Source organism: Heterodontus francisci, unplaced genomic scaffold, assembly GCF_036365525.1.
Source record: "Heterodontus francisci isolate sHetFra1 unplaced genomic scaffold, sHetFra1.hap1 HAP1_SCAFFOLD_726, whole genome shotgun sequence".
Lineage (NCBI taxonomy): Eukaryota > Metazoa > Chordata > Chondrichthyes > Heterodontiformes > Heterodontidae > Heterodontus > Heterodontus francisci.
The window spans coordinates 284,585-299,442 of NW_027140691.1; the positions used below are offsets into that span (position 1 = coordinate 284,585).

The following is a 14,858-nucleotide window of genomic DNA, read 5'->3' on the forward strand; positions in this document are numbered from 1 at the left end:
TTTTGCTAGTGTTGTTGGGGACCTGAGGGTAGACTCAGCTGGGACAAAATCAGAAATGAAAATGGAAGGCAGAAAATTAATAGATGAGTCTGGAAGACAGAGGAAACAAAGGTTAGAAAATTTTTAAAAAAGTTTGACAGTGCTCAAGGGTATCTATTTCAATGCAAGGAGTATAGCAAATAAAGCAGATGAGCTGAGGACACAGATAGACACGTGGCAGTATGATATCATACCTATTACAGAAACATGGCTTAAGGAGGGACAGGAATGGCAGCTCAACGTTCCTGGTTACAGGGTTTTCAGATGCAATAGGAAGGGGGATAAGAAAGGAGGGGGAGTGGCAATGTTGGTCAAGGAAAATATTACAGCTGTGAGGAGGGATGATATGTTAGAAGGCTCATCAAATGAGGCCATATAGATTGAGCTAAAGAACAAAAAAAGGGGCAATCACACTACTGGGAGTGTACCATAGACCCCCAAACTGTCAGAGGGAGATAGAAGAACAGATATGTAGGCAAATCTCTGAGAAGTGCAAGAACAATAGGGCAGTAATAGCAGGGAACTTTAATTTATTAACTATGATACTCAGTATGAAAGGAATCGAGAGAGCAGAATTCTTGAGGTGCATTCAGGAGAACTTTTTTTTGTCCAGTATGCAGCAAGTATAACAAGAGAGAGGGCACAGTTTTAGACTTTGTTTTAGGAAATGAAGATGGGCAGGTGGCAGTGGGAGAGCATTTTGGTGATGGTGATCATAATTCATTCAGTTTTAACAATTATGGAAAGGGACAGAGATAGAACAAGAGTGCGAGTTCTCAACTGGGACAAGATCAAATTTACTAAACTGAGGAGTGATTTAGTGAAAGTGGACTGGAAACAGCTACTTGAAGGTAAATCAGTGTCAGAACAGTGGGAGGCATTCAAAGGGTTCAGAGTAAACATGTTCCCACAAAGCAAAAGTGAGAGATGGCCAAATCTAGAGCCCCATGGATGTCAAGGAGCCTACAGGGTAAGATAAGGCAGAAAAGGAAAGCTTATGTCCAACACTGAGAACTCAATACTACAGAAAGCAGAGAGGAGTATAGAAAGGAGGGTGTGAAATCAAAAAGGAAATTAGGAAAGCAAAGAGACGGCATGAAAGAATATTGGCAAGCAAAATCAAGGTGAACCCAAAGATGTTTTATCAGTACATTAAGAGTAAGAGGATAACTAAGGAGAAAGTAGGGCCCATAAAAGACCAAAAAGGTAACCTATGTGTAAGGGCAGAAGATTTTGGTATGGTTCTTAATGAATATTTTGAGTCTGTCTTCACAAAAGAGGGGGATGGTGCAGATGGTGTAGTTAAGGAGGACGAGTGTGAAGTACAGGATGTGATAAACATAGGAAGAGAGGAAGTATTAATGGGATTAGCATCCTTGAAAGTTGATAAATCACCAGGGCCAGATGAAAGGAGTCACTGTGGCACATCTGCGAGGTGGAGGACTTGGTGGATGGCACATTTCAGGAGGTGGTCAACCCAGTGCCTAGATGAGCACAGTCGGTGGGGAGGGGGGGTTGAAAACTGGGTGGCTGCCAGACAGACAAAGAGATTAGGGCAGGTAGTTCAGGAGTTCCCAGAGGACATCCCACTTTCTAACCAGTATTCAGTTCTGAGTACTGATGGGAAAGAGGGTTCCTCTGGAGAGTGCACCGAGAGTCATAACCAGATCATGGGTGATTCAGCTGTGCTGGGATGGAGAAAAAGGGGCAAGAGGGCAATAGTGATAGGGGATTCTATGGTTAGAGGAACAGATATGTGTTTTTGTGGTCGCAGACGTGATTCGAGGATAGTATGTTGCCTCCCTGGTGCAAGGGTCACGGATATCGAGTGGCTACAAAGTATTCTGGAGGGTGAGGGTGCACAGCCAGAGGTCATGGTCCACATTGGTACCAATGACATAGGTAGAAAGAGGGATGACGTCCTGCATAAAGAATTTAGGGAGCTAAGTAGCAGATTAAAGAGTAGGACCTCAAAGGTTGGAATCTCTGGGTTTCTCCTATGGCCACGGTCTAGTGAGTATAGGAATAGGAGGTTAGAGCAGATGAATGCATGGTTGAAGAGATGATGCAGGAGGGAGGGCTTTAGTTTCCTAGATCACTGGGTCTGTTTCTGGTGAAGATGGGATCTGTACAAGTTGGATGGGTTGCACCTGAACTGGAACGGGACCAACATCCTTGCTGGGAGGTTTGCTGGTGGTGCGGGTTTGTGGGGGGTGGGGGGGTGCGGATTTAAACTAATTTGGCAGGGGGATGGGATACAGAGTGGAGGTACAGCAGTGGGTGATGTACAATCAAATATAGAAAAGAAACTAAGTCAGTCTGGAGGGAAGAGTAAATATAGACCTGTTAAGGCTCAAGCAAATAATATAAGGCTGGATTGTATCTATTTTAAGGCAAGGAGTCCTACTAGTAAGGCAGATGAATTGAGGGTGTTGATTAGCACATGGGATTATGATATTGTTGCTATCAGAGACATGGTTGAGGGAGGGACAGGACTGTCAGCTCAATATTCCAGGGTATAGAATATTCAGGCGTGATGGGGAGGGGATAAAAGAGGAGGTGGTATTGCACTGTTGATCAAGCAATTACTGCAGTAAGGAGGGATGATATCTTAGAAGATTCTTCAAATGAGGTCATATGGGTAGAACTTAAAAACAAAATACGGGGCAATCACTTGGTTGGGTGTCTACTACAGGCCACCAACCAACAGTCAGGGAGAGATAGAGGAGCAGATATGTAGGCATATCTCAGAGAGGTGCAAAAATAATAGGGTAATAATCGCAGGGGATTTCAACTTCCTCAATATTGACTGGGATAGTCTCAGTGCAAAAGGCTTAAAGGGGGCGGAATTCTTATAGTGCATTCAGGAGAGCTTTTTCAGCCAGCACGTAGAAATTCCTACAAGAGGAGGGGCAGTACTGGACTTAATCCTAGGGAATGAGGCCAGACAAGTGGTAGAAGTGGCAGTGGGGGAGCATTTCGGGGATAGTGACCATAACTCTGGAAGATTTAAGGTAGTTATGGAAAAGGACAAAAGATGGACGGAAAATAAAAAAGTACTGAATTGGGGGAAGGCAGATTTCAAAAATGATAAAACAGGATCTGGCCAAAGTGGACTGGGAGCAGCTTCTTGTAGGAAAGTCTACATCAGACCAGTGGGAGTCTTTCAGAAAGGAAATAGTGAGAGCTCAGGTCCAACATGCTCCCGTAAAAGTGAAGAGTAGGACCAAAAAGTCCAGGGAACCCTGGATGTCAAGGGATATAGAGGATTGGATAAGGAAAAAAAAAAAAAAGAGGCTTATGGCAGATTCAGAGCGCTGAAAACAGTGGTGGCCCTAGAGGAGTATAGAAAGTGCAGAGGGGTACTTAAAGTAATTAGGAGAGCAAAGAGGGGGCATGAAAAAACAATGGCAGACAAGATAAAGGAAAATTCCAAGGCATTTTATAAGTATATTAAGGGCAAGAGGATAACCAGGGAAAGAGTAGGGCCCATTAGGGACCAGTGACAATCTGTGTGTGGAGCCAGAGGACATAGGTGAGGTTTTAAATGATTACTTTTCATCTGTGTTCACTATGGAGGATGATGTAGGTGTAGAGATCAGGGAGGGGGATTGTGATATACTTGAACATATTAACATTGGAAAGGAAGAAGTATTAGCTGTTTTAGTGGGCTTAAAAGTGGATAAATCCCCAGGCCCAGATGAGATGTATCCCAGGCTGTTACGTGAGGCAAGGGAGGAGATAGCAGGGGCTCTGACACAAATTTTCAAATCTTCTCTGGCCACAGGAGAGGTACCAAAGGACTGGAGGACAGCGAATGTGGTACCATTATTCAATAAGGGTAGCAGGGATAAACCAGGTAATTACAGGCCGGTGAGTCTAATATCAGTGGTTGGGAAACTATTGGAAAAAATTCTGAGAGAAGATTAATCTCCACTTGGACAGGCAGAGATTAATCAGGGATAGTCAGCATGGCTTTGTCAGGGGGAGATTGTGTCTGACTAACTTGATTAAATTTTTCGAGGAGGTGACTAGATGTGTCGATGAGGGTAAGGTAGTCTACATGGACTTCAGTAAGTCTTTTGATAAGGTCCCTCATGGGAGATTGATTAAGGTAAGAGGCCATGGGATCCAGGGTAATTTGGCAAATTGGACCCAAAATTGGCTTGGTGGAAGGAGACAGAGGGTGATGGTCAAGGGTTGTTTTTGCGAATTGAGGCCTATGACCAGTGGTGTACCGCAGGGATCGGTGCTGGGACCCTTACTGTTTGTATTGTACATTAATGATTTAGACGTGAACATAGGAGGTATGATAAGTAAGTTTGCAGATGACATGAAAATTGGTGGTGTCGTGGATAGTGAGGAGGAAAGCCTTAGATTACAGGACGATATAGCTGGGCTGGTGAGATGGGGGAGCAGTGGCAGATGGAATTTAATATTGAGAAGTGTGAGGTAATGCATTTTGGGAGGACTAACAAGCCAAGGGAATATACAAAGGATGGTAGGACACTAGGGAGTACAGAGGGTCAGAGGGACCTTGGTATACTTGTCCATAGATCACTGAAGGCAGCAGCACAGGTAGATAAGGTGGTTAGGAATGCATACGGGATACTTGTCTTTATTAGCCGAGGCATAGAACAGAAGACTGGGGAGGTTATGTTAGAGCTGTATAAAATGCTGGGTAGGCCACAGCTAGAGTACTGTGTACAGTTTGGGTCACTACATTATAGGAAGAATGTGATTACACTGGAGAGGGTGCAGAGGAGATTCACCAGGATGTTGCCTGGGCTGGAGCATTTTAGCTTTGAGGAGAGACTGGATAGGCTGGGGTTGTTTTCCTTGGAGTGGAGAAGGCTGAGGGGGGACATGATTGAGGTATACAAAATTATGAGGGACATTGATAGGATAGATAGGAAGAAACTTTTTCCCTTAGTGGAGGGGGTATAGATTTAAGGTGAGGGACAGGAGGTTTAGAGGGGAGTTGAGGAAAATTTTTCTCACCCAGACGGTGGTTGGAATCTAGAACACACTGCCTGAAGGGGTGGTAGAGGCTGGAACTTCTAACATTTAAGTAGTATTTAGATGAGCACTTGAAACGCCATAGCATACAAGGCTACAGGCCAAGTGCGGGAAAATGGGATTAGCTTGGATGGGTGCTTGATGGTCGGTGCAGGTGCATTGGGCCGAAGGGCCTGTTTCTGTGCTGTATAACTATGACTCTAAATGTACCCCAGGCTGTTAAAAGCAGCAAGAGAGGAAATAGCAGAGGGTCTGACCATCATTTTCCAGTCCTCGCTGGATACAGGTGTGGTGTCGGAGGATTGGAGAACTGCTCATGTTATACCTCTGTTTAAAAAGGGAGCGAAGGATAGACCGAATAATTACAGGCCAATCAATCTAACCTCAGTAGTGGGCAAATTATTGGAATCTATTCTGAGAGACAGGATAAACTGTCACTCAAAGGCACAGGATAATGAAGGATAGTCAGCATGAATTTGTTAAGGGAAGATCTTGTTTGACCAATTTGATTGAATTTTTTTGAAGTAGTAACAAGATGATAGATGAGGGTAATGTAGTTGATGTGGTCTACTTGGATTTTAGCAAGGCTTTGGACAAGGTCCCACATGGCAGACTGGTTAAAAAAAATAAAATCCCATGGGATCCAGGGAAATGCAGCAAGCTGGATACAAAATTAACTCAGTGGCAGGAAATAAAGGGTAATTGTTGACGGATCTTTTTGTGACTGGAGGGCTGTTTCTAGTGGCATTCCACAGGGCTCAGTACTGGGTCCCTTGCTTTTGGTGGTATATGTTAATGATTTGGATGTAAATGTAGGAGGCATGGTCAAGAAGTTTGCAGACAACACAAAGATTGGCTGTGTGGTAGATAGCTGTAGGCAGATATTGATGATCTGGTCAGATGGGCAGAAAAATGGCAAATGGAATTCAACTTGGAGAAGTGTGAGGTGATGCATTTGGGGAGGTTAAACAAGGCAAAGAAATGCACGATTAATAGGAAAAATACTGAGAAGTGTAGAGGAAGTGAGGGACTTTCGAGTGAATGTCCACAGATCCCTGAAGGTAGCAGGACAGGTTGATAAGGGTGGTTAAGAAGGCATATGGAATCCTTTCCTTTATTAGCCGATGTATAGAATATAAGAGGAGGGAGGTTAAGCTGGAACTGTATAACTCATTGGTTAGGCCACAACTTGAGTACTGTGCGCAGTTCTGGTCACCTCATTACAGAAAGAATGTAGTTGCACTAGAGAGAGTACAGAGGAGATTTACGAGGATGTTGCCAGGACTGGAAAAATGCAGCTATGAGGAAAGATTGGATAGGCTGGGGTTGTTCTCCTTGGAACAGAGAAGGCTGAGGGGTGATCTGATTGAAATGTACAAAATTTTGAGGGGCCTGGATAGAGTGGAGGTGAAGGGTCTATTCACCTCAGCAGAGAGGTCAGTGACGAGTGGGCATAGATTTAAAGTGATAGGTAGAAAGATTAGAGGGGAGATGAGATTAGATTAGATTATGATTAGAGATACAGCACTGAAACAGGCCCTTCGGCCCACCGAGTCTGTGCCGAACATCAACCACCCATTTATACTAATCCTACACTAATTCCATATTCCTACCAAACATCCCCACCTGTCCCTATATTTCCCTACCACCTACCTATACTAGTGACAATTTATAATGGCCAATTTACCTATCAACCTGCAAGTCTTTTGGCTTGTGGGAGGAAACTGGAGCACCCGGAGAAAACCCACGCAGACACAGGGAGAACTTGCAAACTCCACACAGGCAGTACCCGGAATCGAACCCGGGTCCCTGGAGCTGTGAGGCTGCGGTGCTAACCACTGCGCCACTGTGCCGCCCATGAGGAAAAACATTTTTCACCCAGAGGATGGTGGGGGTCTGGAACTCACAACCTGAAAGGGTAGTTGAAGCAGAGACCCTCAACGCATTCAAAAAAAAAGATTCTGGATATGCACCTCAAGTGCCGTAATCTGCAGGGCTACGGAACAAATGCTGGAAGGTGGGAATAGAATAGGTGGATCGTTTTCCGGCCAGCACAGACACGATGGGCCAAGTGGCCTCTTTGTGCCTTAAACTAAGCTTTCTATATTGGAATAGGTAAAAGCTTGGTCAAATAGGTATGTCTCAAGGAGCATCTCAAAGGAGGAGAGGTTTCGGGAGTGAATCGCAGAGCTTCAGGCCTCAACACCTGGAGGCACAGCTACCAACAGTGGAGCGATTAAAATCGGGGATGTGCAAGAGGCCAGAGTTCGAGAAGTGCAGAGATCTTGGTGCGTTGTCCAGCTGGATGAGATTAGAGATTGGGAGGGGCTAGGCCAATCATAATGGTGCTGACTGACTGGGTTTTCCCCCAAAAAACTGGACCTGATCTCAACACTAATCACAGGAAGAGTGCTGAATTTAACCATTTCAACGGAGCTAATTATAAAAATGCAGGAGAGCGAGAAATAGAATTCTCTTGACTTGAAGCACATAAGTCAGCCAGCATTTGTGAAATGATACAGGCACTGGAGACCAAGGCGTAGAATCAGTCTGGGTAGAAATAAGAAATAGCAAGGGAAAGAAGTCCCTGGGAGTATTCTATAGTCCCCAAACAGTAGCTCTGCAGTGGGGCACAGTATAAACCGGGAAATACTGGGGGCTTGCAAGAAAGGTACTGCAATAATCATGGGTGATTTTAATACGCATATAGACTGGATTAATCAAATTGGCAAGGTAGCCTTGAGAGAGCTTTCATTGAAGGTATTAGAGATTGTTTTTTGGAGCAATATGTCATGGAACCAACCAGGGAGCAGGCTATTCTAGATTTGGTATTGTGTAATGAGGTGGGATTAATGAATGTTAAGGATCCTCTAGGGAAGAGTGATCATAACATGCTAGAATTTCAAATTCAGTCTGAGGGCAAGAAACTGGAGTCCCACACTAGCGCTCGAGTTAAACAAAGGTAATTACATAGGCATGAGGGCAGATTTGGCCCTAGTGGACTGGACAGCAAGACTAAAAGGTGGGATGAGCAGTGGCAGATGTTTAAGGAGATATTCAATTCCTACCAACTAAAATATATTCCAGAGAGGAAGAAAGATTCTAAGAGGGGGAAAAAACATCCATGGCTAAGCAAGGAAGTTAAGGATAACAAAGACAAAAACTAAGGCATACCATACTGCAAAGGCCAGTGGCAGGCTGGAGGATTGGGAAACTTTTAAAGATCAACAAAGGGTTACTAAAAAAGTAATAAAAAAAGAGCAAAGGTAAATTATGAAAGATAACTAGCACAAAATATAAAAACAGATAGCAAAAGCTTTGATAAGTATACAAAAGGGAAGAGTGTAGCTAAAGTGAATGTTGGTCCCTTGGAGGATGAGACTGGGGAGTTAATAGAGGGGAACACAGAAATGACGGAGGCACTAAATTAGTATTTTGCCTCTGTTTTCACGGTGGAGGACACTAGTACCATCCCAATAGTAACAGGAAATGCAGAGGTTATAGAAAGAGAGGAACTTAGAAAAATCATCCGAAGAAGGGTCACTGACCCGAAACGTTAACTCTGCTTCTCTTTCCACAGATGCTGCCAGACCTGCTGAGTGACTCCAGCATTTCTTGTTTTTGTTTTAGAAAAATCATCACTAGGGAAAAGATACTGAGAAAACTATTGGGATTGAAGGCAGACAAGTCCCCAGGGCCTGATGCCTATATCCTAGGGTCTTAAAGGAAGTGGCAGTGGAGATAGTAGATCCACTGGTTATAATATTCCAAAGTCCCTGGATGCGGGAAAGGTTCCAGTGGATTGGAAAAAAGCTAATATAACACCCTTATTCAAAAAGGCAGGGAGACAGAAAGTAGGAAACTATAGACCAGTTAATTTAACATCGGTCGTTGGGAAACATATAGAATCCAATATTAAGGAAGTAATAACAGGACATTTAGAAAGTCAAAACGCAATCCATCAGAGTCGGCATGGTTTCATGAAGGGTAAATTGTGTTTAATTAATTTGCTAGAGTTCGAAGCTGTAACAAGTGAAGTGGATAATGGGGATCCTGTAGATGTAGTATATCTGGACTTCCAGAAGGCATTTGATAAGGTGCCGCACAAAAAGGTTAATACACAAGGTAAGATCGCATGGGGTTAGTGACAATTTATTAGCCTGGACAGAGGATTGGCTAACTAACAGAAAACAGAGTCGGGATAAATGGGTCTTTTTCTGGTTGGCAAGATGTAACTAGTGGAATGCCACAGGGTTCGGTCCTTGGGCCCCAACTATTTACAACCTATATTAATGACTTGGATGCAGGGATAGGAGGTACTATAGCCAAATTTGCAGATGACAGTAAAATAGGAGGGATAGTAAGTTGCAATAAAGAAATTTATAAATGGATATGAATAGGTTAGGTGAATGACCCAAAATTTGGCAGATGGAGTTTAACGTGGATAAGTGTGAGGTTATCCATTTTGGTCAGAAGAATAGAAAGGTGAATTATCTAAAATGGAGAGAAACTTCAGAATGCTTCAGTGCAGAGGGATCTGGGTGCCCTCGTGCATGAATCTCAGAAAGCTAGTATGCAGGTACAGCAGGAAATAAGGAAGCCGAATGGAATTTTGGCATTTATTGCTAAAGGAATAGAATATAAAAGCAGGGAAGTGTTGCTGCAACTGTACAAGGCATTAGTGAGACCCCACCTGGAGTATTGTGTACAGTTTTAGTCCCTTTACTTGAGGAGGGATGTAGTTGCATTGGAGGCAGTTCAGAGGAGGTTCACTAGATTGATTCCAGAGAGGAGGGGTTTGTCTTATGAAGAGAGATTGAGCAGTTTAGGTCTTTACTCTCTAGAGTTTAGAAGAATGAGAGGAGATCTAATTGAGGTATAAAAGATGATTAAGGGGATTGACAAAGTAGACGTAGAGAGGATGTTTCCTCTGGTGGAGCAACCTAGAAAGAGAGGTCATGGTTTTAGGATAAGGGGTAGCAGATTTAAAACAGAGATAAGGAGAAATTACTTCTCTCGAAGGGTTATGAGTCTGTGGAATTCACTACCCCAGAGTGCGGTGAATGCTGGGACATTGATTAAATTGGAGGAGATAGACAGATTTTTAATTAGTAATGGGTTGAAGGGTTATGGAGAACGGGCAGGAAAGTGGAGTTGAGGCAGAGATGAGATCAGCCATGATCGTATTGAATGGCGGAGCAGACTCGACGGGCTGAATTGCCTACTCCAGCTCCTAGTTCTTATGATCTTATGAACAGACAGCTTCTGATACGGGCACATACCCAAATCGCAGCTCAAATTAGTCACAATACTGTAGAGGAGGAATTCTTGGAGTGTTTACGGGATGGTTTTCTGGACCAATACGTTGAGGAACCAACTAGAGAACAGGCCATCCTAGACTGTGGTATTGTAAAATGAAAGGAATAATTGACAATCTAGTTGTGCGAGACCCCTTGGGGATGAGCGACCATAATATGTTAGAATTCTTCATCAAATTGGAGAGTGATGTAGTTGATTCTTAGACTAGGGTCCTGAATCTTAAAGGAAACTACCAAGGTATGAGGTGCGAGTTGGCTATGATGGATTGGGAAAAGTTACTTAAAGGGATGACGGTGGATAGGCAATAGCAAACATTCAAAGAGCGCATGGATGAATTGCAACAATTGTTTATTCCTGTCTGGTGCAAAAGTAAAACGGGAAAGGTAGCCAAACCTTGGCTTAGAGATAGCATTAGATCCAAGGAAGAGGCATATAAATTTGCCAGGAAAAACAACAGACCTGAGGATTGGGAGCAGTTCAGAATTCAGCAAAGGAGGACCAAAGGATTGATTCAGAAGGGGAAGCTTGCGGGGAACATAAAAACTGACTGTAAAAGTTTCTATAGGTATGTGAAGAGAAAAAAAGATTGGTGAAGACAAATGTAGGTCCCTTACAGTCAGAAACAGGGGAATTTATTATGGGGAACAAAGAAATGGCTGGCAAATTAAATGCATACTTTGGTTCTGTCTTCACAAAGGAGGACACTAATATCATACCAGAAATGTTGGGGAGCACAGGGATTAGTGAGAGGGAAGGACTGAATGAAATCATTAGTAGAGAAATGGTGTTGGGGAAATTGATGGGATTGAAGGCCGATAAATCCCCAGGGCCTGATGGTCGGCATCCCAGAGTACGTAAGGAAGTGGCCCTAGAAATAGTGGATGCATTGGTGGTCATCTTTCAAGATTCTATAGACTCTGGAACAGTTCCTACAGATTGTAGGGTAGTTAATGTAACCCCACTATTTAAAAAGGGAGATAGAGAGAAAACAGGGAATTATAGACCAGTCAGCCTGACATTAGTAGTGGGGAAAATTCCAGAGTCCATTATCAAAGTAGTAGAATCGGACAGAGTCAGCATGGATTTACGAAAGGGAAATTATGTTCAACAAATCGACTAGAATTCTTCGAGGATGTAACTAGTAGAGTTGATGAGGCGGAGCCAGTGGATGTGGTTTATTTGGACTTTCAGAAGGCTTTCGACAAAGTCCCACATAAGAGATTAGCGTGTAAAATTAAAGCGCATGGGATTAGGGGTAGTGTATTGCGATGGATAGAAAATTGGTTGGCAGACAGGAAACAAAAAGTATTTTTCCGAATGGCAGGCAGTGACTAGTGGGGTATCGCAGGGATCGCTGCTAGGACCCCAGCTATTCACAATATATATTAATGATTTAGATGAGGGAACTAAATGTAATATCTACAAATTTGCAGATGACACAAAACTGGGTGGGAGGGGTGAGTTGTGCAGAGGATGCAGAGGTGCTTCAGGGTGATTTGGACAAGTTGAGTGAGTGGGCTAATGAATGGCAGATGCAGTATAATGTGGATAAATGTGAGGTTATCCACTTTGGTAGCAAAAACAGGAAGGCAGATTATCTGAACGGCTATAAACTGAGTGAGGGGAATATGCAACGAGATCTGGATGTTCTCAAGGTAAGCTTGCAGGTGCAACAGGCGGTAAAAAAGGCAAATGGTATGTTGGCCTTCATAGCGAGAGGATTCAAGTACAGGAGCAGGGATGTCTTGCTGCAATTATACAGGGCCTTGGTGAGGCCACACCTGGAATATTGTGTGCAGTTTTGGTTTCCTTATCTGAGGAAGGATGTTCTTGCTATAGAGGGAGTGCAGCAAAGGTTTACCAGACTGATTCCTGGGATGGTGGGACTGACGTCTGAGGAGAGATTGAGTCGGTTAGAATTATATACGGTGGAGTTCAGAAGAGTGAGGGAGATCTCATAGAAACCCATAAAATTCTAACAGGACTTGACAGGGTAGATGCAGGAAGGATGTTCCCGATGGTGGGGGAGACCAGAACCAGGGGTCATAGTCTAACGATACGGGGTAAACCTTTCAGGACTGAGATGAGGAGAAATTACTTCACCCAGAGAGTGGTGAGCCTGCGAAATTCGCTACCACAGAAAGCAGTTGAGGCCAAAACATTGTATGTTTTCAAGAAGGAGTTGGATATAGTTCTTGGGTTTAAAGGGCTCAAAGGATATGGGGGGAAAGCAGGAACAGGTTATGGAGGTGGATGTTCAGCCATGATCATAATGAATGGTGGAACAGGCTCGAAGGGCCAAATGGCCTACTCCTGCTCCTATTTTCTATGTTTCGTTGCAACCTGCTTTTTGCTACACATTCTGACGGACCTGCTGCGTACTCCCAGAATTTAATTCATTTGTTCAGATCAACATGGCCACTCACTGACTAATCTGGCACTCTGGAATGACAGTGGACAATCATCTCCCAAGTGCCACTCCTCCTCCAACCTCCTCCCAAAGAAATACCAACAGGGCTGGCACAAGTCTGGCCAGTTTTGTTAGGAAGCGTACCAATCATGGTTGATAGTTGAGGATAACTAACAGGGACAACCTCCTCTCCCTCTGCCCCCCTGCCCAAATGAAGCGAAACTATGCTGTGAGCCACACAAAAAATTTTGTGTTTAAGAAGCGTTGTTGCTGCAGTTCAACCCCGAACTTAATTCCGGCTATTTATTACTGATGCAGTGCAATACTTACTGCAGGTTAGTTTTTCAGAGCATGACGGGCCGCCCCTTTTTATTTTTAGTTATTTTTTCTTTATCATTTGTTTATTTTATTTTAGTTTGTTTCATCATTCTTTTTTTTTTTAAAACTATATGCCTACCCACTGTGTTTTTCATGTTTATGCTTTGGGCAAGGGCTATTCATTTTTCTGTCAATTAACACCCTCCCTGCACTAACGCTTTGCCTTTCAGCACACCATTAACATACCGTTTGCCTTTGCTCCATGACCTTCTGGTCAGTTATTCTCTGTGACCCTCTATCCTATCAACACCTTGCCTTGTGTTATCTCTTGCCCCACCTCCGCTTTATTTGCTTAAAAGCAATTATTTCTAACATTTTGCCAGTTCTGATAAAGGGTTACTGACCTGAAATGTTAACTCTGCTTCTCTCTCCACAGATGCTGCCAAACGTGCTGAGTATTTCCAGCATTTCTTGTTTATATTTCAGATTTCCAGCATCTGCAGTATTTTGCTTTTATTTACTTACTGTAGGTTGCTTTGCAGGTCTTTGATCTGCAAGCTGGCAGCATCCAGCTGTTTGCCTCTCAGATCCATTCTCTCCTGAAGTTGCCTGCTCTGCAGCTCCGAGACCTCGAGCTTGCTTGTGTACTCCGACATCAGTGTCTTCATGTTGCCCAGCTGCAACTTCAGGTCACTAAGGTGGCCCTTCAAATCCCAAGCTGGGCGCTTCTTGGAGCCAACTGTTGGAAGAGGAAGACAATACTGGTTAGCTGCCTCTTATAATGTAACAACATCAGCAATGAAAGTCTGTTTGGTGACCTGTCTATGCAACTACAAAACAAAGCAAGTTTACAAAATATAACAATTTGCTGGTATAGAGAAAAAAATCAAATAGCTTTAGGCACAAGTTACTGCATTAATGTGATGCAGAGGTTCATGGGCTATGAAACATGAAGGTGCAACTTTAGTATGTCAGAATTGGAGAACATAGAATTTAGATAAAAACTATCCATCAGTTTAACCTACAGCGCTGGGCAACACAGTGCCCTTTGCTACATTAAAGTAAGTTCTGCTAAACTAAACAGGTGGACACAAACCGACTAGACCTGCAGGCTATAGTGAAGTTTGTCCCCCTAACCTTTCCTTCGGATGATAACAGAGTTAATATCTTAGTCCAACATTAATTGTCTCCAAACATGCTTTTGAATTACATTAGGGGCAGTCCCCCTCCCAAGAGGTCAGCCCTGTATTGAGAGCATTAGACACCAAGTACTTTACCTGCTGCTTGGATCGCAGAGGGTGCAGTCACTGCTGCTCTTGGCTTCTTTCCTATAACTAAAATAAAGTATTTAAGAGGAATGAATGGCGGGAATAGCATGTATCAGGTTTGTACAGAAATACAATGAACAAATTACACATGCAAATCAGAAAGGTTCATTACCAGCCTGCAGTTTGAATAGATGAAAATGAAGTTATAGGGCCTCAAAATGACATCAAGCTTCTTTGCAGTTTTAGTTTCTGCCCCTTACTCTCTCTCACTCCACATCTTGTACACTTGGGGCTACAATACCAAGCAGTCACCAGTACTTCTAGAATGCTTCAATTACTAACTCACATGTTAGAGCACCTTCACCCTTCCAGAAGGAACAAGGCCCTGCTGTAAGTGAGGTTCCATCCCAACATCCCTGGAAATAGAGTTTTCAGGCAGGATAGAGGGGGATTAAAAAAAAAAAAGGAGGGGGTGTAGCGTTATT

The 14,858-nt window shown here is 43.4% G+C and overlaps 1 protein-coding gene across 2 annotated transcripts in view; it reads right to left on the bottom strand.

The window, feature by feature from the left end:
* Window positions 1–14,858, bottom strand: part of kifc1 (kinesin family member C1) — a 44,877-nt gene that overhangs the window by 20,953 nt on the left and 9,066 nt on the right. For both annotated transcript variants that reach the window (XM_068025925.1, XM_068025924.1), the window contains 2 exons: window positions 14,383–14,439; window positions 13,631–13,844 (listed from right to left, as the gene is read on the bottom strand). In XM_068025925.1, coding sequence (XP_067882026.1) covers window positions 13,631–13,844; window positions 14,383–14,439 — 271 coding nt within the window. The remainder of the gene's footprint in view (window positions 1–13,630; window positions 13,845–14,382; window positions 14,440–14,858) is intronic.